General features: G+C 33.7%; 1 protein-coding gene across 1 annotated transcript in view; it reads left to right on the top strand.

The window, feature by feature from the left end:
* LOC135224341 (hemicentin-2-like) overlaps positions 1-25,000 on the top strand; it is a 461,359-nt gene that overhangs the window by 382,762 nt on the left and 53,597 nt on the right. The window contains 1 exon segment of the mRNA XM_064263248.1: positions 9,248-9,378. Coding sequence (XP_064119318.1) covers positions 9,248-9,378 — 131 coding nt within the window.

Raw genomic sequence — 25,000 nt, 5'->3', positions numbered from 1 at the left:
AGAATGATTTACACTTGCAACTGGTAAGTATGACAAATGCTTCGTTATTTTATGGAAATATCTTTTACGGTTCCTATGAGAATGATTTACTCTTGCAACTGGTAAGTATGACAATCCTTTCGTTATTTTATGTAAATGTCTTTCTGCAGTTTCTATGTAGATTTTCGTTTGCGATGAGAGTAGAGACAAAAAATTCGCTCTTCACGTATTAAAAAAAAATATAATAAAAAAATAAAGGAAGTGACTCCAATAGGAGTAATACTGAAACATTCACAGCTAAACGTAAGTATTGGAAATTTATGGTTATTTAGGAGACAGTAATAGCGCGGCTGAATAGGAGTAATACTGAAACATTCACAGCTAAACGTAAGTATTGGAAATCTTATGTTATTTTATGGAGACAGTAATAGCGCGGCTGTAATAGGAGTAATACTATAATACAGGGCCATTTACAGTTACTTTTTACATTATTTCTTTACGCCATCTAAAGAAATATTCAAACCTTCTCTTCACTTAAAAAAAGACGCGACTGTATTAGGAGATCTTTTCAGAGAGACAATACTTAGACTGGAAGCTTAGCCACATCATTTTGAGAACGCCGTCTTTATGCGTGTGTTTCATTCATTAAACTTATGAAACCAGCGATTATGTTTCAACCTGATTTCACTTTTTCACGAATAAATGAAGGTCAGGATATCATGAAGCCATGACGTGGCTGTAAGCTCTTATGCGTAGACTATATTTTCTTTATGGGACAGTTCCTCGTTGGACGAGTGGTTTTCGCGCTCGGCTACCAATCCGGTGGTCCGAAGTTCGATTCTCGGCTCGCCCAGTGCGGCACCAGAGAAATAAATTTCTGGAGATAGAAATTCTGGTGATAGAATTTCATTCGTTGCTAGGTGACTAATTGGTTCCTAGCTACGTAAAAATATCTAATTCTTCGGGCCAGCCCTAGGGGAGCTGTTCATCAGCTCAGTGGTCTGGTTAAACTAAGATATACTTAACTTTTTCTTAACGGGACGCTCCATATAAACCGAAATTTGCAGCTGGACACATACAGATCTTTAGAATGAGAAGCTAGTCACGGAAACAAACCTTTATTAACTTGTATTCACACACCTATATATATATATATATATATATATATATATATATATTATTATATTATATATATATATATATATAGGTATATAATATATAATATATATATATATATGTATATATAAATATATATAATATATATATATATTATTATATATATATATATATATATATATATATCTATATATATCTGTGTGTGTGTGTGTATGCATATATATGCGCGTGTGTGTGAGTCTGTATATGTGTTTGTGTAGGTGGATGTACCCGGCGTATTTCACTAATATTCTATTATATATGAAAGTGATCTGGCTACAGATATTCCCACCACTGTCTGACAGATCAAGTGAGAATGGGCAGTTAATGGCTCAGAATGTATTAGTCAGTGACAGACGTCGTCTATATTGAATCAGATTATATCACGTTATGCAACTCAGACGTAAAAATGTAAAGTGATTCCCATTCAAATATAATATGAGTTACATCAGGTCCTCTATGCTGTGTTTCTGCTGCTCTCTTTGGAAATACCTGATGTGATTTATAACTCGTTGTCTTTAGTTAATTTTGTAAACAATGATAGAATGTCAAACAAGAGACATTTATAATTTTGGCATTTAATTGTCTAATAAAATATTACCAGATAAACTAACATATGACTGATATTATTGATACTTATTTTTAGTTGAACCAGAAAATGTTCAAGGAGGATAAAAATAATTTTTGCTAATATTGGTGTAGTGTAGCGTTCATTCAGATAAATAAATAGATAGCACAGTATTATAAACATCTGTTTAGTAAACCTTAGGTTAACCAGACCATTGAGCTAATTTACATCTCTCCTAGGACAGTTCTGAAGGATTTTATTTTCATTTACGTTGCTCGGAACTAACTGGTTACTAAAGCACGGGACGTGCAACTTATTGTGGGATTCATCCCACACTGTATCGAGAAATGAATTTCTAATCACCAGAAATAAATTCCTCTGGTTGCATATTGTCAGCAGCGTGGACCGAACTGGGCCTACCAGTTCACTCGTCCAATGAGGAACAATATGCATCCATTAGTAAAGGGATCTATGCGTACCAATGCCATTGGAACGTTATAAATAACATCACTCTAAAGTGAAGAGAATTATTAATCATCCGTTTTATTTTGCTGATGGTAAGGATCTCATACGGATTTCAATGATAGACCTCATGAATGAGCGGCTCTAGAATCCGTATTGAGAACATGATAACATTATAATATTCACGTATTCCTTTGTTTTATCTTCTCCTCTCAAACCAACGAGGAATGTATTACAAGCGTCAGGAGCAATTATTCTTTAGAATAACCTACATGAGTGACCAATTTATTATCATTCTCTAGGACAACCTACACGAGCAGTTCATTCCTACAGCATTTATACGCTTCCTTATGGGCATTATATACGAGAATTTATCGTTTTAATCTAAATGATAAATGCTATTTCTCCGCCTTATCTTTCCCACATTTATTATTTTCCCTAATAAGCTTGTCTTACCGTAAGCTGCAAATAACATTATTTAATATTTAAAGCAAAAGTCTTTGGTTTTGCTACAACCTGAAATTCATATATGCCTTTTAGATTCGTTGTTACCTATTTTTTTCATTTTTGCACTACCACGCTTTCTTTATACAGAGGAAAATAAATAATAATAATAATAATAATAATAATAATAATAATAATAATAATAATAATAATAATAATAATATAATAATCGAGGGGAGAGCTAAAGAAGGAAACTGAAGGAATGATAACAGCGGCACAAGATCAGGCCCTAAGAACCAGATATGTTCAAAGAACGATAATAGACGGAAATAACATCTACTCCAAATATGTAGGAAGTGTAATACGAAAAATGAAACCATAAACCACATAGCAAGGGCGAATGTCCGGCACTTGCACAGAACCAGTACAAAAAGAGGCATGATTCAGTTGCAAAAGCCCTCCACTGGAGCCTGTGCAAGAAACATCAGATACCTTGCAGTAATAAGTGGTACGAACACCAACCTGAAGGAGTGACAGAAAACTATCAGGCAAAGATCCTCTGGGACTATAGTATCAGAACAGATAGGGTGATACGTGCTAATAGACCAGACGTGACGTTTATTGACAAAATCAAGAAGAAAGTATCACTCATTGATGTCGCAATACCATGGGACACCAGAGTTGAAGAGAAAGAGAGGGAAAAAATGGATAAGTATCAAGATCTGAAAATAGAAATAAGAAGGATATGGGATATACCAGTGGAAATCGTATCCATAATCATAGGAGCACTAGGCACGATCCCAAGATCCCTGAAAAGGGATCTAGAAAAACTAGAGGGTGAGGTAGCTCCAGGACTCATGCAGAAGAGTGTGATCCTAGAAACGGCACACATAGTAAGAAAAGTGATGGACTCCTAAGGAGGCAGGATGCAACCCGGAACCCCACACTATAAATACCACCCAGTCGAATTGGAGGACTGTGATAGAGCAAAAAAAAAAAATAAAAAAAATAAATAATAATAATAATAAAATAATACCTGAAATTCATATATGCCTTTTAGATTCGTTGTTACCTATTTTTTCCATTTTTGCACTACCACGCTTTCTTTATACAGAGGAAAATAAATAATAATAATAATAATAATAATAATAATAATAATAATAATAATAATAATAATAATAATAATACAGAGGGGAGAGCTAAAGAAGGAAACTGAAGGAATGATAACAGCGGCACAAGATCTGGCCCTAAGAACCAGATATGTTCAAAGAAACGATAGGACTGGAAATAAACATCTCTCCCATATGTAGGAAGTGTAATACGAAAAATTAAACCATAAACCACATAGCAAGCGAATGTCCGGCACTTGCACAGAACCAGTACAAAAAGAGGCATGATTCAGTGGCAAAAGCCCTCCACTGGAGCCTGTGCAAGAAACATCAGCTACCTTGCAGTAATAAGTGGTACGAACACCAACCTGAAGGAGTGACAGAAAACGAACAGATATGGTGATACGTGCTAATAGACCAGACGTGACGTTGATTGACAAAATCAAGAAGAAAGTATCACTCAATGATGTCGCAATACCATGGGACACCAGACTTGAAGAGAAAGAGAGAGAAAAAATGGATAAGTATCAAGATCTGAAAATAGAAATAAGAAGGATATGGGATATGTCAGTGGAAATCGTACCCATAATCATAGGAGCACTAGGCAAAATCCCAAGATCCCTGAAAAGGAATCTAGAAAAACTAGAGGGTGAAGTAGCTCCAGGACTCATGCAGAAGAGTGTGATCCTAGAAACGGCACACATAGTAAGAAAAGTGATGGACTCCTAAGGAGGCAGGATGCAACCCAGAACCCCATACTATAAATACCACCCAGTCGAGTTGGAGGACTGTGATAGAGCAAAAAAAAATATATATATAAATATTAACAATAATAATAATGATAATCTGGGACTATGGTATCAGAACGGATAGGGTGATATGTGCAAATAGACCAGACGTGACGTTGATTGACAAAGTCAAGAAGAAAGTATCACTCATTGATGTCGCAATACCATGGGACACCAGAGTTGAAGAGAAAGAGAGGGAAAAAATGGATAAGTATCAAGATCTGAAAATAGAAATAAGAAGGATATGGGATATACGAGTGGAAATCGTATCCATAATCATAGGAGCACTAGGCACGATCCCAAGATCCCTGAAAAGAGATCTAGAAAAACTAGAGGGTGAAGTAGCTCCAGGACTCATGCAGAAGAGTGTGATCCTAGAAACGGCACACATAGTAAGAAAAGTGATGGACTTCCTAAGGAGGCAGGATGCAACCCAGGAACCCCACACTATAAATACCACCCAGTCGAATTGGAGGACTGTGATAGAGCAAAAAAAAAAAAAAAAAAAAAAATATGATATAATAAAATAATAATAATAATAATAAAAGCCCTCCACTGGAGCCTGTGCAAGAAACATCAGCTACCTTGCAGTAATAAGTGGTACGAGCACCAACCTGACGTAGTGATAGAAAACGATTTGGCAAAGATCCTCTGGGACTATGGTATCAGAAAAGATAGGGTGATACGTGCTAATAGACCAGACGTGACGTTGATTGACAAAGTCAAGAAGAAAGTATCACTCATTGATGTCGCAATACCATGGGACACCAGAGTTGAAGAGAAAGAAAAGGAAAAAAATAGATAAGTATCAAGATCTGAAAATAGAAATAAGAAGGATATTGGATATGCCAATGGAAATTGTACCCATAATCAAAGGAGCGCTAGGCACGATCCCAAGATCCCTGAAAAGGAATCTAGAAAAACTGGAGGGTGAAGTAGCTCCAGGACTCATGCAGAAGAGTGTGATCCTTGAAACGGCGCACATAGTAAGAAAAGTGATGGATTCCTAAGGAGGCAGGATGCAACCCGGAACCCCACACTATAAATACCACCCAGTCGAATTGGAGGACTGTGATAGAGGAAAAAAAAATAATAATAATAAATAAATAAAGAAAGAAAAAAAGAAATAAACATAGTCGTTTTGTCTCTCCTCATTTGTATCTGTAGGCACCTACTTCTTATTCCTTTGACTTTTTGTAAACATTTTGATTAATGAATTTACACTGTCCACCCCCAAATTGCTTGTCAGAGGTTTGCCTGTTTTATTCTTTATCTCTCACTTATCTATTTATGAAAAATCATGTTACATATATAAACATAAAAGGGATTTTGCTTGTTGGAACAAATTAATAACACATCTATACCTCCTGAAAAATGGGCATAAATCTCCCTCAAAAAATATTAGTTAACTAACTGAAAAGTGAACTCCTACGAAACAATGATTATCTTAACATTACCTTTAAGTACAATTATCCTTGGACGGACATTACTGTGTAAACGAAAGATCATTCCACGTTAGGTTGTCTGCATAAAGAACGCCTTCCTTTCCGACGGTATTTCTGGATTAAAAGCATTGCACCATAAATAGCCGTTACTTGGTATCATACGAGACCTACGGTTACAAGTAACTGCCTCCAAACAAGGACACCCCGAGCTGCTACGATCGTCCTCTCATTTACGCCTCCCTGGCACCGAATTATTTACACAGCCTCCATATATACTACGAGATTAGCCTTAATGTAATTCCGCCATTGTAATGTATATCAAGACGGTGCAATATACCGGGAACACTGCCGTGCCTCGAAAGTATCCACCGTCCAATTAGGGAAGAAGGAAATGAGGCAGGGTATTCTGAAATCGTTCTTTATACGTTTTCCAACTCGGATTTCAAGTCCGGGTTTAATCCTACTGGCTCGCATGCGTGCTTGTTCATGGGCGACAGTGTAAGACATTCACGTAATAGTAACGTCCGGCCAAGGACTATATGACAATATGCATACACAATTTATATATAGTATATATATATATATATATATATATATATATATATATATATATATATATATATATATATATATATATGTATATATATATTTAGGAATATGTATGTGTGTGCCTGCGTAGGATTTGATACGTGCCTTTTCAAGGCACTACAAGAAGTACTGTGTATTCGATATCCATCTGCAATTTCTTTACCATTATTATAGGTAAATCTCATATCTGAGTAGTCACCCACTGTATAATAATCTATTTAAATTTAAAACATTTTTGTATGAAGATGCAAAAGAAATTCTGTTAATTAATTATGTCCTTACCATTGCTCGCTTGCTTAATTTTAAGGAAATCCAGTCCCTTCTCTAACATTCCGTATATGCTTTTTTTCTTGTATTTTGTTCTCTTTCTAGCTAAAGCTCTAGTCATATGAATTGCTTTTTTATCTTTTGTTCAATTTTAACGTATGGTTTTCCCAGTGATATTATCTTATATTTCTCACCAGTAAATCTCCAAGATAATGCATATTTTTTCATAGTTTTGTTCATATCCGATAGTCAAATATTATTATGGGATAAAACATCCTTAATATTCGAAATTGTTTGATTCCTAAATATTACCTTCCTTTCTTCCAGTCAATATGGTTGGAAATCAAAATGTTAATCAGTGAATCTTTATTGAGTTTATTCTTAGGTTCCTACCTTCCCGGGCAGTAATATTGTGCTTCAACGTATAATACTTTTGTAATTATTTCTGTTTTCCTTGTTATTTAAAAAAAATCCATTTTCATAAATATGGACCTAATACCTGCTAAGTAATATGATGAGATAAATGCTGCGTTGACTTCAGCATGTGGCGGATCTGATTTTGAATTGACGTTTTTGTCTGTCACATCTCTATATAGAGTTCGTGCCGTCATTCAGTTTCCCAAGAAACCTATTCCAAGCCTCCAGTGGTTCTTTAAACTCTCATATTCAAGCTCCCCCTCTTTTGACATTCCTATTTTGAAAAGGGAATAATTTGTTGCAATCCTGATCACCTTTGCAAAAAGCAAAGGTCAATACGTAGTAATTAATCCCTGTCTGTAATCCGACTAATTGCAAGTTTTCATTTACAGTGTGGGGAAACTATTGTTGTTTGAATATTGTGTTCATTTTCTATACCTTTACGACTCATATGAGACGTATTTAAAAATATTTTAGTCCCTTCAAACACATTGATAAATAATCTAACAGTAAACGATTTAAAGTGTCATGTCGAAGACAACAATAAGCCCATACTGATCTTTTTTATCCATTCCTCATGTTTCCAAAATAGGGCGGTATGTTTACTGAATCCTTAGGCTGTTACATGATAAAAAAGAAACTGAGTAGATAATTTTTAATTACCACCTGTTTGAAAACACCTAAGAACTTTTTTTGAGGGGTGTTAGAGGTCCAGAATACCCATGTGATGTTTCCATACACAATACATTCATACAAATAAAAACAAAATGTTATGCATTTAGTAAAACTTCCAATTAGATTTATATTTTTCAAAAATTTGTCTTTATTTTATTTTATCTTATTTTTTTTGCCTGTAGTAAAATGCTTCGGTGAGTGCCGTTAGGAACAGGATTTTTTCTCATTACTTAATTGTAATGTAGATGTCGACAAAGATATATTCAATAGAAGTGTAATTACGATATTTTCCCCTTTTGTAATAGCAAATATCAAAAAATGTATTATACTTTTTCAATGAAAGTACCATGGGCCCAGCAACCAACAAATGTTGGTGCTTGGTCATGCAAAAGCAGGTGTACAAATTCACACGGTTTTTACTGCTTTTATTCCAAAACATAAATCCAGATTAAATGCCAGTTTTCACTACCTGGCATTTTTATCAATAAACCGAGTATCCATATACATCTGCTTTTGCCTGATTACAGATGTCATATCTTTATCTTCGAATATCTACAATTATCCATATCACACTATGGAAAAACTAGAATTGAGCATCTTTACCTTCGAATTTATCCACTTATCCATATCCTACGATACGAATAAAAAGAAAAACCTGCCAAATCTGAATGCTTGTTCAGTGTTACGTTAGATGCAATCACTTCCAAGATAAAGTAATAGCTTCTACGAGTCTCAGAATACCCACATTAGCCTTGGGTAAAACTAGTATGTTTTGCGCCTATGATATTAGGCATAAGATGGCTGAGTGGTGAGAGGAAGGCTTGTTTTCAACTATATATATATATATATTATATATATATATATATATATATATATAATATATATATATATATATATATATATATACATATATAATTATAAATACAATTTTCGCCTGTATTATATTCTAGTATTTTGTTGTAACGCGTAAAAATCTTTAGATTCAAGTGTTAAATTGGAATATGTCAAATGGGATTAGTGTCACGAATTTGATGTGTCCTGTCCTAGCTGTCAGCAGGGTAACAAAGTGTTAAATCATAAATCCTTCTGTTTCATCATCATTATGGAAAATATCAGAAAACTTTTATGTATTTCATACAGCCTTTTGCCATGTCAGCTCATCGGATCTAATAGATGAATTTATAAACCGAAATAAATGCGTCATAAACTTTACGAATTTTCAGTATCTATCATCAGCTTAACTGTGATTGCTTTGATTAACGTTCACGGTCTTTTTACATAGATGCATCGCTTCACGCATCGCCCAGGATGTAAACAAATGATTCTGATTTCCATCCCCTTATCACCCAGACAAACCATCCGTGAGAGCGGAGATGGGGAAGTCCTTGAGGGCGGAAAGTTTGAAGGAAGGCGATGACGTTTACTTCGATTGTACAGTCGACGCAAATCCCAACGCCACCAAGATAACTTGGTACCATGAGGTAAGTCTCCACCGTCTATTGTTTTCGTTTTTATTCCATTGCCTATCGAGACCTCACGAGTATTATAAAGGCTTTCTCCAAGGAAGTTTATTCAGTAGTTTTATTGCGAATGCAACATAGCCTGTGAAAAATGCATAATTAATGTTTAAAAACCAAATGATCTAGAAGAAAAAAGTCCCGATAGTAGGTTTTAGTTCTTTTCACGTTCATTTGGTTTTCAATAGCTGTATATTCCAGAACAGTATTCAAGATTTATTTAAAGAATGTTAGTTTTAAATTACGTGAGATAATCCTCCTGCTCATTTCTCTATTAGTAATGATGGTAAGTTTTATACACACACACACACACACACATACTACACATTCACACACATCACACATATATTATATATCATATACACACTACATATATATATATATATATATATATATATTATATATATATATATATATATATATATATATAATATATATATATATATATATAGATATATAATCGTATATAGTTATATATATATTATAATATATATATATATATATATATATATATATATATATATATATATATAGTATATGTTAAGGAATGCTGTGAGAGAACATTAACTCCTTAGAAAAGCGTACAACAGAAAATTTCCTCTGTAACATAGTGAACGTTGAAGTGGATAAAACGAACTGAATAATAAAGACAGAAAATATGTAAAGAAACCTACATTCTGCTTAAACTAATAATAAAAATGAATCAATGTAAAATAAAAAGAAGACTAATAATGGATTCCAATTTGTGACAACAGGGGAATAAAAAGGAGCGATAAAGACAGCAATTCTCCCTAAAAATAATGGAAAATAACACTTAAATTAAAAAGTACACTTAGTATATTTCAAAAGCGGATGTTAAGCGTATAGAGGCTTATAATATTGTGAATGTAAGAGGCTTTCCATTGGAAGGCATTGAGTTGGAAGCTAAGCACACACAAACTCAACAGAAAACAAAAAACAGAAAACAAAAATTAAAACATGAACATTAAACGAGTTACAAGAGAAGAGAATATTTTCAACCAAAATGAAAATAATTCTATCCAACTGAAATACTTATAAGAAGGAGGAAAGAGGTATTGGGAAGACTAGACTCCGTCAATTTAAATAAAATAATAAGTTTGCCGTCCATTTACAGTAGCTATTCAAAGTAATAGAGGCATGAACATAAAACAATGTGCAAATTGATGAAGACAAATGTGAAAAAGGAGCTTATTTACAAGTCAATAGATAACAATGTACAGTAATGTTGGAAGAAAATAAAACAAACTTATCCTCGAACTCCAGAGTACTTTTCGCTTGTCGATAGGACTTCCACAATAAATCTATTAATCAATTAATCAAATGTGGTCTAAAATTAAAATCTTTCTTACCGAATCTTGTCTTAGTGTATTAACCGACCATCAAATACTGGAATTATCTTACTGTCATGTATGTACAATTGCAGATATGTAATAAATAGTTCCTTTATACTTTGAAAAAAAATTAGAAAAGTATTTGACTGGCAATTGAATGGTCGTCACTCCGTATTTTTTTTAATTTTATGGTTCTATATAAATACACAAAGAGACAAACACACACACACGCATACAGACACACACACACATATATATATATATATATATATATATAGTATATATATATATATATATATATATATATATATATATATATATATATGTGTGTGTGTGTGTGTGTGTGTGTGTGTGTGTATGTGTGTGTGTGTGTGTGTGTGTATGAGGAAACTTATTGCAAATGAAGCTTTTAAAGAATTTATAAACGAAAAAAATTCTGAGAGCAAAATTCAAATTTTTTTAACATATTGCAATTTTTTATTTGTATTTAAACAGAAAAATAGCCTAGTCAGCAAATTTTATCTTTTATTCTATTATTCATTTTTATCGGATTCAAAAACCCAGTAACCCGAAAAAAAAGTATGATTCAATACCTTCCCTAATAAACTTCGAGCTAAACGTTTCAAATAGCGCTAACTTCTCATTTGAGGCAAATGAGTCCTATGAAAGTCATTAGCTATAATTATACCCCATTACAAACGCGGGTTTGGTCCCATCTACCTATTTTTTTTATGGCAGATAGATTGCCTTTTTTATAATTATTATTGGAAGCGTGAAAAGAAGATATTCATCCATCCATCCATCAATATCAATAACACACACACACACACACACACACACACACATATATATATATATTATATATATATATATATATTATATATATATATATATATATTATATATATATATATAATATATATATATATATATATATATATATATATTGTGTGTGTGCATGTGTGATTTATGTACAGATCACATTGTTTCACGAAATAAAACTAATTTCACATAGGAAAAAATTTGTACATTGAAATACTGGTATGACCTCCTTTGATAACTAGTAATTACTCATAGTAAGAGTATACTAGTTTTTTTTTTTAAATAGCCCCTTGTTTTTTTGTTTTTTTTTATTTTGCTACTTTGGAAAATAACCCCTACGTGAAGTACGAAGGAACAACTGGTATAGTCATCGAGAAATAATTACGGTTTGATTAGCTAATGGGATTTAACTGCGCCCGTTATATTCAGCTGTATGATAATCAAAACGGTCGAGTTATATACCCACGTGAATAAAATCCATTTTTTCCCACGCCAGACTTTTTTTGGGAAACACCGGGCTAATCAGAGATTAGAATTAATCCTATATTAGTTACTACAAAAATGAAACCTATATTATTATTATCAATTATTATTTGTATGCTGTTACCAACAATGTGGTAATCAGGATGTTGTGGTTGTTTGCCCGAAAAGACAAATATAAAAAAATAACAAATAAATAAAACTAAAAAAAAACCGCGTTTTTCTCATTACTCACATTACATTTGCATACAAGGTCACCCCCTAATTGCATCATCATTGCTATTCACTGAGAGGAGGTTCCTGCAATTGGAATTCCATAATACCCAGTCATGAACTGCAAGAGTGAGATACATTATTTATTCTTTGACATTCACGCGTCTGTTCGATTTACCCACCTGATTGGACTCACAAACCCTATAGTAATTTGTCCCTCTGACGATTATAAATTTTCATGCTTTTCGATAAGGTCATATTTTCTTATTATTATGCTGATATATATTTGCTTCTGACCATCGTATGTACAGTCATACACAAACACATACACACGAATATATGTTATATATATATATATATATATATATATATATATATATATATATATAATATATATATATATATATATATATATATATATATATATATATCTTACACCCTTTTATCAAAACTACACAAATTAGAAACCCCCACCTGTTGTCAAAGGCGCCCTCTGTCTGCAAACATGTTATTAGGTTATTAAGCTCACATAAATACAAAAATATACTATTTATTACCCAAAACAGATGAACATAAAATAGAACAAAATGATTAATAAGTCATAGTGATAAAAACCCAAGTCTTCCCCACAAAGAAAACTATTAAGTTATCATTCCACTCTCCTGGCTTAGTATTCACTCCCAGACTCAAAATGTCAGTCGTTTCAATGTTTTAGTCAGGATAGAGAATACTGTCTCTAATATCATGGAATAGAGCCTATCTTTTTAAGATGGGATTTTTCTCCCGACATCTGGCGCTTACCAAACCGACCTCTTTCCTCTCACAAAAGGAATGTGCCTCTCGCAAGTGCCTTGCTCGGTTAGACCTGTGACATCCGTACAAACGAATGTACATACTCGACACACCCAAAACCGCCTTGACAACAGTACAAATAGCCTCCAGATTAAAATGCTTACGTATCAGATTCCTTCATTCAAGAAGGCTGCCTCTACAGCTCAATCTGTCTCCAAGCAAGACATGATATGTTATTCACTAACACATCACAGACTTGTTAGATATATATATATATATATATATATATATATAATATATATATATATATATATATATGTATATATATATATATATATATATATATATATATATATATATACTAATAAAAGGAGGAAATAAGAACGCTACAATATAGAAATTATATATGACACTATTTCGGAGACAGCCAACTCTTAAATATAGTACTTACTTTCTATATTTTGGCGTTTTTATGGGCTCCTTTTATTAGATGGAATTCTGTTGTAACAGAAATTTTTTACCAGACACACAAACATACTATATATATATATATATATATATATATATATATATATATATATAATATATATATATATATATATATATATATATATATATTATATATATATAATAATATATATATATAGTATATTATATATATATATATATATATAATATATATTACTTTCCACGTTTGTGTTTGTATCTCGCTTCGGTCATATAACAGGAGGAAATTATGTTTTGTTTTAAATTGTTCTGGCGCGCATCGCGAGCGTAGATTCTGAGCTACTGCTGCTATTCGCTACAAAGAGTCGGATTGTTGAGTCCTGAGGCAGTGTTCTATGGAAATTGCTAACTAAAGTCACACAGCAGCCGTTCATTAAAATATGTATTGTGTTTGAGAATAACTCACGTTTATTCTCACCTTTTTTGCGAGAATGAACGCGACCGTTATCTGTATTCAGCGAGGCTCCGCACCTTATGTGCAAGTATAATTGGTTTGTTTTTCAAATGGAATAAATCCAGAGAAATGATTGCTTTTATTTTCATGTAAATGCGTGTAAATATTCAGTTGCCTCCATTTGGGAAGTTATGGGAGCACCTGCGAATATCAGCAGGGACTCCTCTGTGGGTATGGCTGCGTTTCCTAGCTGACTTGTGGACAGTTTAGAAATAAAATGTCCCAGAAGCATCTATATGTGTAAATTAATCTTATTTTTATTTCTTGAATAGTGTATTTGATCGAAATTTTACAGCGTCATTTCATCCCTACTATATTAAATTTCTTACTAATCAGAGCTTTAAGTTAAGTTTCTTAAGGCAAAGCCGTGATTAAAACCTTATTGTTCGAATGGAAGAGACACTATTAATATTAAGGAATCGCACTCCGTTCTTCAGGGAACATATTCATAACCCAGAAATTGATGTCTTGCGCAGAACATCATTCAGGCAAGATACATTTCACACTAAGCCAAATAAACCGACCTTCCTCGCGCTAACGTAATGTGAAGAGATTTTATCTGGAATAAATGAAATCGACATTTATGATTTACCGACGAAAAGAAATTACAAATGCAAATAAAACTTCAACTCCCAGATTTATTACATTATTAAGCAAAGGTGCATGTTTAAAAGCAAAGATATGAGCGCAAAAATAGATAAATAAATAGTTCCATTCATGCGTGAGAAGTTAGATAAAGATCTTATGGATAATGATACATAAAAGAGAAAGCATAATGGAATCGTGAATTCATCGGCAGAGAGAGAGAGAGAGAGAGAGAGAGAGAGAGAGAGAGAGAGAGAGAGAGAGAGAGAGAGTCATTACGTCAGAAACTATTACAAACTTCAGTAAAACTTGATTCACTTGCCTTATTTCCTTCTCAGTTGTTCGTTTGAAATTGGACTCCAGTAATGTTCCTACTCTCAAAGTAGACGGAGACAGACCGATCTTAGCTTTATCAACACATCTGAAAAGTCCTTTTTCACGAACTCTTCTGTAACCACACCACCAGTGGAACAGCCGTTAATGAACCAAAAAAAAAAAAAACTCCTTTCAATTTTCTTCTAAAGATTGAAAAAGAAACCCACAAAATTACCGTGTCTAACGTGTTCACTTATAAGTATTTACATTTCCTTTTACTCAACAATCGAGTACTTTCGGGCCCTATCTCTTGAAAAAGGGTCACAGATAGGGCCTGAAAGTATTCGAGTGTTGAGTAAAATATAATGTAAATACTTATAAGTAAACCCGTTATACACGGTAATTTTGTGGGTTTCTTTTTCAGCAGCCGTTAATGTTTAACAATTGTCAAATACCATGTGTGCAACTGCCTCGCTCAGTGGTCGATAGCTAGGGGATTGAATCCTAGATTTGCAGTCAATGAAAAATGTAAGAAAGAAACAGAATTGGCACTTGTTTCATCTTATATCAGTTTTTACTGGTGTATTCTTTTTATAAGTTGCCGTGTCCTGAGGCCTACAGACATTATACGCAGTTTATTTGTGTTCTCGTATAATTTAAAAGTAATATACGATTTGTGCCGAATACCAATAATAGTCCTTCCTTCATTGGCATTGTTCCCCAAAGTCAAAATAAATAAATACATCAACATATAGATAAATAAAAAAAACCACACACACTTGGGAATACCAGTGACGTGTTCGTTGGTTCATTTCATTACTCATAAGACTATTATAACTTCGGGGGTGAATTGATTATTTTACTACTTAATACGCTAAGTCATCTACTTCTTATTAAATGGTCATATTAAGCACCGTCAAAAAGCTTTTAGATATCTTTACCATGCTAATTTCCTTATCGATGCAGCTTAAGACTAAAACTGCTCAATATTTTCTACTAAGTGGAAATGAAGTTAAGACTGAAAGATTGAAGTCGTCTGGATAAGAACACACGCACAGTATTTAATTTAGAATTTACTGACTCTCTTTATTGTTCATTTTACTATGAAAAAGTAGGAACGACAGACGCTCGCACAAAACTGAAAAAAAAGCAAGCGTCTATTAAGGCCCCGGAACACTAATAAAACTCATTTTGAAAGCATTTTGATTGAGCTCTTTTTTTTTTTTTTGTCTCTCTCTCTCCCTTTTTAATGTGCTTTTAAAGATCTAATTCCATCGCTTTTCATGACTGTGGACTTTTGTTCTCGTTTTCCAGTTTAATGGAAGGTCTCTTTTTCTTTTTCTTTTTCTTGATCCTAATTTTGTCTTCAGATTCTTTATTGTTTTGTCGAGGTATTTTAGTGACATGGTTCATATTTCAATTATATTCACAAACTGCAAGCGGATGGAGGGTTAGCAGGTTATAGCTTTCTCTATGAGAAATGTAAAGAAGGACTAAAAAAGCATGATCAGTCCTCCAGCTTACTCAAGACGCGTACAAGATTTGACCTTCATACATAATATGTAAACATTATACTCACAACTGTTAAAGTAAACTAAACAGTGCTAAAATTTGCGGTCAAACGAAAATTAAATTGAATACGCTATATTTTATTAGCAATAATTGTTCTATGCTGTTTAACATCCACATTAATTGATTTTTTACGTTTTAAGTCTAATAAATAAATAATACATATCATATCCTGAAATTCCCATATCTTTAACTCAACGCGAATCACCTTTTTCAGACCTTTTTATGCTTTTCCATGGAGCTTTCCTACCAGGGGCCCCCAGCCCCCCCAACAAGAACAAGAACAACAGCAAAGTATTTTTTAGTCTTACTCCCCGAGTAAGCGAAAAATAGGGCACCGTTCCAGAGCCTTACAGAAAAGGAAAAAAAAACTTCTGCTACCTATCGATAAGATATCTTTTGGGTTTCAGCAGAATTAGGAATAACAGTGATTCATAAACAGTTTTGATCTAAGCCTGGAAAGGCATAAATGGTAAAAAAGGCTAATTTATGAGATGTCTGGAGTGTCGAATTATGACACAAATCAGAAATAGAAGATATCGTGACAAAGTTCCTAAAAAAATGAGGAAACACTGTAAACTGAGCCTTCAGGAATACCTTTGACAAAGGGATATCAGATGCTGCTAAATCATAGATAATCGTATAAAAAATGTTTTTCGTCCATAAAAAGATGTCTTGAGAAAGGCCATTGTCCCAAGTTCTCGCAAAATCAACGAACAAAAGCAACCATGAAAAACTATCCAAGACTCCATATTAGCCAAAACCTGAAGTCCATTTGACTGAACTATTATTAGCTCCCTTTTTAACATCAGCGACAATAAATAAGGAGAATATCTTGTGGATATCAGCTCAGCCACCCAAGCTTCGCCCTTGACAGCAGCTGGGTGTCCTAATCTTAGGAGGCGTCAGGATCCTTTATTTTGATTTATTTTTTTAGTCTGAATATCTTATTTAAGATGAAAAATCATTCTCATGGAGAAGAGTCACAAAGAAAGTAATATATAATGTAAAGTAGGGTCGCATTACCAACGAATTGTTTTTATAACTTTCAGGTATTGGAAACCCTTGCTGTTACTAGTGCAAAAATTCCTAGCGATGGTAGATTCAAGTACTTCAGAGTCATTGAGTCTGGAGCTTACTGACACTCGAGTGATGAAGGATTTCCCAAATGGGAAAAATCTACAGATCCAACCAAACGAGAGAGAGAGAGAGAGAGAGAGAGAGAGAGAGAGAGAGAGAGAGAGAGAGAGAGAGAGAGAGAGAGAGATTAAAATCCTGAAGCCCAAACCGTGCTGATATTTCTCTTACGTCTGTGTTCTTTATTCTTACTGCCGAGGTTAAAATAACGTTTCCATTCGAATTCAGGATGATATTTCTTACCGATAGAAGGCCAAACCAGAATTTTCACAGTAAGACATCTTACTGAGAAATGCTGGCCCACATTCCTCACTGGAAAAAGGGGAAAGGTGTAAGTAGCCACAGGGATGGAAATTCAAAGGCTTCAAGCATCACTTCCGATTTGAAAAGAAGCCTTTTTCTACGTATGAAATACGACTATAACAATCAAAGCAAAGATCATGATATCTCTGGGACTCTTTTCTCTCAAACTAAAACGTCTCTACTGCAATCACGAATGTATTTTCGTAGGTCAGAAATAGGTTCCATATAACTATAGATAAAGGATTATGTCAATTTATTTAGCTGTTAAATTAAATGACATAGTGGTTAGCAGGTCAGGATGAACCCAATTTCAGCGATTTTGTATTAGATGGAAACTGTTTTGTATTACTAATTACAAGGTCATTGTTATTAATAGCATATCTTAGGTATTTTACAGCGTTTTATTATCAATAAAAAAGGCGACATCCTCTTTACTTTTTAATTTATCAGCTGTGGTGTTGAATAACTGCATGAGTGGAATGTAATGATTTATGCACAGCAAAAAATGGGTTGTGTATAATAAACTCAATAACTATGACAGTTATGGGATTATGGGAAAGTTTCTGGGGGAGAGTAGTCGAAAATAGCATCCAATACTATGAAAACTGCCGATTCTCTCTATGCACTATGGAGAAAACATTCCTAACAGTCAAACAATTTATATTGGACTTCGAAGCTGTAAATATAAACGAACTGTTGTTCCATAAAGAAGTTTTAGATATAATTTGATAAATTAATTAAATTTCTCTGGATTTGAATCTATAATTAGTTTAGTTTTAAAACTTGACCAATCTAGTCGAGTTGGTTTTATGAAAGCCCCATTCTTATTCCTGGTGGAATATGATGATAATACGTCAGACAATAACCGTTAGCACGAGAGAAATAACATGACGTAACCCAGGGACTTAATTTCACTTTCATTCGGTCCATGTTGAGGAAGGTGATAGAACCAGGCGAACAACCTTTCTTAAGACGTTATCAGTAGCATCACTGACCATAACGCTGGAGATGAACCGTATCGGTAGCAGTATTGATCAAGGGCTGATATAACCCTATTAGAGAGGCGACCGAGGTCTCATATGCATAATGATGTTGGTTTCATTTGCATAATATACACATTCTACCCTAGTAGAAGGTTACATTATGAGTATAAGCGATACTTTTAATATCAATTTATACTTTTCCCGAGTTATTATCTTTTAGTTTTCATTCCAACAACGGTAGCCATTAAACCTTGACATTTTTTTTATATCAAGTAAGCATTTGCAGGAGCAAATAAAGTGTTTTAGGTCCAAGAGGGGTTAGTATATAATATAAATGTTATAGGACTGCGTCCAACATGATTCTTTCTCTTTGCCTGTACACGTGTGCATGCCTATATATATACATACATATATATACTATATATATATATATATATATATATATATATATATATATATATATAATATATATATATATATGTATGTATGTATATATATGTATATATTATATATATATATATATATATATATATATATATATATATATATATATATATATGTGTGTGTGTGTGTGTGTGTGTGTGTGTGTGTGTCTGTATACGTTTTTGTGTGTATGTAGAATGTATGTGTATTCAAGTCAAACGTCTATGGTTCTCGAGTAGTTCTCCTCAATAAAAGTAAGTTATTCTGAATGATTTATATTTCGATAACGTCGTCCAAGATCTGGTAAAACTTAGTCGAATCTAAGAAAAGCAAAAATGAATTCATGACTGAAGGGACAATGAAGATAAACATGACGAGAAATACCTGAATTTCATTCGGTATGACTTGACAAAACGCTTCGTGGTCCGAGGCATCTTGAGGAAGAAAATTAGTAACCCTGGGCAGACTCCAAATTATACAACAGATCTAGAAAATGAGATCCATCAAGAAGTCATTCATAATGATAAGTGGCCTGAAGGATGCTCCTGAGTAGGACATGTTAGATTGCTGATAAATAAGAGCTCTCATGTCTACCAGCTAAGACACTAAATGAACAGGTTATTTTGGTTTTCATTGCAACCAAATTTACGGTAGATGAAAAATTTGAGAGAAAAACAACAAGTATCATGACTCATAATAAATGTCGACGTGAAAGTCTCATATAATATGAAGCGCTTTTTTACAGTAATGCAGTTCCACGTTGGCCGAGTGCATTTCGCCCTCGGCTACCAATCCGGTGGTCCGAAGTTCGATTCTCGGCTCGGCCAACGCAGGACCAGAGGAATTTATTTCTTGTGATAGAAATGCATTTCTCGATACAATGTGGTTCGGATCCCACAATAAGCTGTAGGTCCCGTTCCTAGGTAATCTATTGGTTCCTAGTCACGTAAAAATATATCTAATCCTTCGGGCCAGCCCTAGGAGAGCTGTTAATTAGCTCAGTGGTCTGGTAAAACTAAGAAATACTTTTTACGGTATTGCATAATGATCCTTGTGTCATAAACACTAATGAATCAATAAGAGAGAAGGCGCGAGTATGTTCTTCCTAATTGGAGTAAATGCCGGTGACAATATGATTCTACATTTAAGCATAAACCCAAGACCGCCAATAGAAGCTTTGAAAGGCATCTATGTGACATCTTTCTACACAATGTACCTATATATAACTGCGGATTTGATTCACCATTTTAATAAAGACTCGCGCTACTAACTGTATTTTTTAATTGATTGGTTAATAACAACAATAACAACAAAAACATTAATAATAATAATAATAATAATAATAATAATAATAATAATAATAATAATAATAATAATAATAATAATAATAATAATAATAATAATAATAAAATAAAATAATAATAAAATAATAATAATTGCCAGTGGAAATTGTACACGTAATCATAGGAACACTAGGCACGATCCCAAGATCCCTCAAAGGAATCTGGGAAAACTAGAGGCTGAAGTAGCTCCAGAACTGATGCAAAAGTGTGCTCCTGGAAACAGTGCACGTAGTAAGAATAGTAAGAAGAGTGATGGACTCCTAAGGAGACAGGATGCAACCCGGAACCCCACACTATAAAAACCACCCAGTCGAATTGGAGGATTGTGAAAGACTAAAAAAAAAAAAAAAAGCAAAAATAAAAATAAAAAAATAAATAATAATAATAATAATAATAATAATAATTAATAAAATAATAATAATAATCAATAATAATAATAATAATAATAATAATAATAATAATAATAATAATAATAATAATAATAATAATAATAATAATAGGCATGATTCAGTGGCAAAAGCCCTCCACTGGAGCCTGTGCAAGAAACATCAGCTACCTTGCAGTAATAAGTGGTACGAGCACCAACCTGAGGGAGTGATAGAAAACGATCACGCAAAGATCCCTGGGACTATGGTATCAGAACGGATAGGGTGATATGTGCAAATAGACCAGACGTGACGTTGATTGACAAAGTCAAGAAGAAAGTATCACTCATTGATGTCGCAATACCATGGGACACCAGAGTTGAAGAGAAAGAGAGGGAAAAAATGGATAAGTATCAAGATCTGAAAATAGAAATAAGAAGGATATGGGATATGCCAGTGGAAATCGTACCCATAATCATAGGAGCACTAGGCACGATCCCAAGATCCCTGAAAAGGAATCTAGAAAAACTAGAGGCTGAAGTAGCTCCAGGACTCATGTAGAAGAGTGTGATCCTAGAAACGGCACACATAGTAAGAAAAGTGATGGACTCCTAAAGGAGGCAGGATGCAACCCGGAACCCCACACTATAAATACCACCCAGTCGAATTGGAGGACTGTGAAAGAGAGAGAGAGAAAAAAAAAATAATAATAAAAACATTTACACAAAGACATATAAACATATAAAATTATTACTCAGAGGAGACTGTTGGGATAGGTATTCCCTGATAGTATTGCGGGAACGCACACAATAAAGGTTTTCAGTGGTATATTGCCTCTCTTTGTGAATATTAAAATAATTAAGTTATCAATCTGAAAATGAAATATCTAGAGAGGACTGATTTTATGAAGACTTTTCGCTTGCCATAGTGGCTTTTTTTTTTTTGCAAATAATTCTCTCTCTCTCTCTCTCTCTCTCTCTCTCTCTCTCTCTCTCTCTCTCTCTCCGGAAAATCCCGGGTATTTTTCGTGTAATTTGAAAGGTATTACTTCTCCATTTGTACATGGCAGGGATTAGCATTTCGTTGACCGACTGCGAATGGAGGTATTTCTGATATATTAGAGTTCATTCGACATGATATATTATTATTCGTAATATATTTTTTTTTTTTGGTATCACAGTCGTCCTATTGACTTGGAGGTTTTTATATATTGGGGTTCCGGGGTTGCATTTTGCCCTCCTTAGGAATCCATCACATTTCTTAGTACGTTCGCTGTTTCCAGAAGCCCACTCTTCTGCATGAGTCCTGGAGCCACTTCAGCATCTAATTTTTCCAGGTTCCTTTTCAGGGATCTTGGGGTTATGCCTAGTGTTCATATGATTATGGGTACAATTTCCTCAGGTATATCCCATATCCTTCTTACTCCTATTTTCAGGTCTAAATACTTATTATTATTATTATTATTATTATTATTATTATTATTATTATTATTATTATTATTATTATTATTATTATTATTATTATTATTATAATCTGACCTCGAGATTTATTCTATAATAATTAAAATACCGTCATACATAAATGTACGAGTCAATCGGACTTCCTTTTTTCATTGTAACTCTTTACCATAGACTGAAGTCTTAGAATATAATACTATATAAAATGTCCATTGAGACGTATGGTATACACCTAATCTGGGAGATTACGAACTTAGTGCAGTATAAAGTAATCGAATAATTTCACTACTTAGTCCTTCAGGAACACGCCCTCGCCCCCGCCCCCTCTGTCAAAAAAATAAAAATGGAAATCCTAAAAAGGGAGCAGAGCTTAAGACGTCAAGTTCTTTCAGAGCGCCCTTCAAGAGAGCCCTTAGATGAGAGACTAAAGTAGTCTGCAGGGAACATAAATTATTCCACAGGGCACAGGATCCCTGATGCGCTTAAGTCAGTCTTTTCTGAGAATGGTAGTCAGTTCTTGACGCACAAAGATCATGATATCCTTTGTTCCAGTATAAAATAAGCTCTTCGAGAAACGAAGGAATATTATTGAATTGCTCGAGGTTTGGAAAAGCATAAATCGTTTCAAAGACTTCATGTTGACAGAGCGCTCCTCATGAATTCGAGTATTTAAGTTACGAAAATGAGCTTGGCAAAAAGAAATGGCATTTTCCCCACTGTAAATAATGCCATTTTAGCGCGCTATTCCAATTTCTGTAGATCTTTTCGAATGGTTTAGCGTATGTTATAAGTATAAATACATGCATGCTTACACATAAATGAGTGTGTTTGTGAAAACTACTCTTTGACTGTATCATTCATGCTAAGAAATACCATTGTATACAGCCATTCAAAAAGGCTATTCCCAAAAGAGACCTATGTAAGTCCAATGTGTACTGGATACAAATTCTAACACATGTTAAGAGGGTTTAGATAAGTATATGATAGATATCGTAAAATGTATTTGAACTTCACAGACGTACGTACACACGAAGGAAATTGAGTTCTGATCCAATTTAGTATTATGGGTTAGATTATTGACATTTCCTGACTGCCCATTGGCTTTATTCACGTTGTCTACAAGATACATGTATCTAATAAGGGTATTTCTGTATTTATAGCTGTTGCAATGAAGCAAAATCCTATTAGATTGTCGATACGTAGGTGGGGAACCAGTCTATTTTCCAGGCTAGTAAAAGATATGAGAATAATTTAATAAATATTTGTAAATATGAGGGAAACCACTTTTGTTTATTATTTTTCTGGGCGACAAGAACCTTACTTTTTCAGTAAGCTGTTTAAATCCTCTTCTGGAATAAGGAGCTTCAGGAGATTCTATTTATTTTTCATTTAGGCCCAGGGTGGTAAAACATATCTAAAAAGATATGTATATAAAGTAAAGAGGTCATTGTGGATATTGAGAAAATACAATTGTTTTGATTGTGACGAGCGATGATAGATGTTTGTGTCCAGTAGCACATTTTTATGAGACTAACATTGTGGTATTTGTTATTTGAAAGAAACTCTGAAGAATAGGAATAAATAAATGAGAATGATAAACCCTTAGCTCTTTCAGAGTGAAAACTATAGACATGTCTTGAAGTTTCATGGCTCGACGTCTCCTGCTAATGAATTCCTTTCTCTCTCTCTCTCTCTCTCTCTCTCTCTCTCTCTCTCTCTCTCTCTCTCTCTCTCTCTCTCTCTCTCTCTCTCTCTCTCTCTCTCTCTGTTAAAAAAATAAGAGAGTGAAAATAAAACAAGAGGATCATAATCTAAATTTATTCTCGTCCCATACTTGCAAATAAATTTTATAAATGATGTTTTCTCGGCCCCTTATTATCAAAGACTTAATCTCAACTCCTTTGTTATGAGAGAGAGAGAGAGAGAGAGAGAGAGAGAGAGAGAGAGAGAGAGAGAGAGAGAGAGAGAGAGAGAGAGAGAGAGAGAGAGAGATTAAAGGTGATCAGTTTATTCAAACTTACTAAAATTTTCTTAAAATTCTTTACCATTTTTAAAACCTAGAGTATTTTCTATAGAAATAAATTTCAAACACATTTGTGGAATGTCTACATCACGAGCGAGCTCATCATTTAACAAATACGTCTCAAGTCTGTTTTATATAAGGCTGGTCGTCCAATAACCTTTTCTCCTTGTAAGTGCTTCCCCTCAGTACAGCCGCGTTTGTTAAAAAAAAAATAATAATAAAATAAAACGGTCCTTAATCCGGGAGAAAAAGAAGTCTTTAATCAAGCTTTTTCAGGACATTAAATGAAATTGCGAACCCGGTCTGATAATCTCCTCTTCAGCACAAAAAAAAAAATAAAATAAAAAATTAGCAACTAATTTTCATACATTTATCTTCCTTTAACTCTTTAGAAATGAGTTTCTTGCTTTTATAAATTGGATCCACGGTCGTCTGGAGAATAATATATCACTTTTTGGTTTCTG

The sequence above is a fragment of the Macrobrachium nipponense genome, chromosome 12, assembly GCF_015104395.2.
Source record: "Macrobrachium nipponense isolate FS-2020 chromosome 12, ASM1510439v2, whole genome shotgun sequence".
Lineage (NCBI taxonomy): Eukaryota > Metazoa > Arthropoda > Malacostraca > Decapoda > Palaemonidae > Macrobrachium > Macrobrachium nipponense.
Note: the sequence above shows the minus strand (reverse complement) of the source record. Positions and strands in the feature narration are given on the sequence as shown.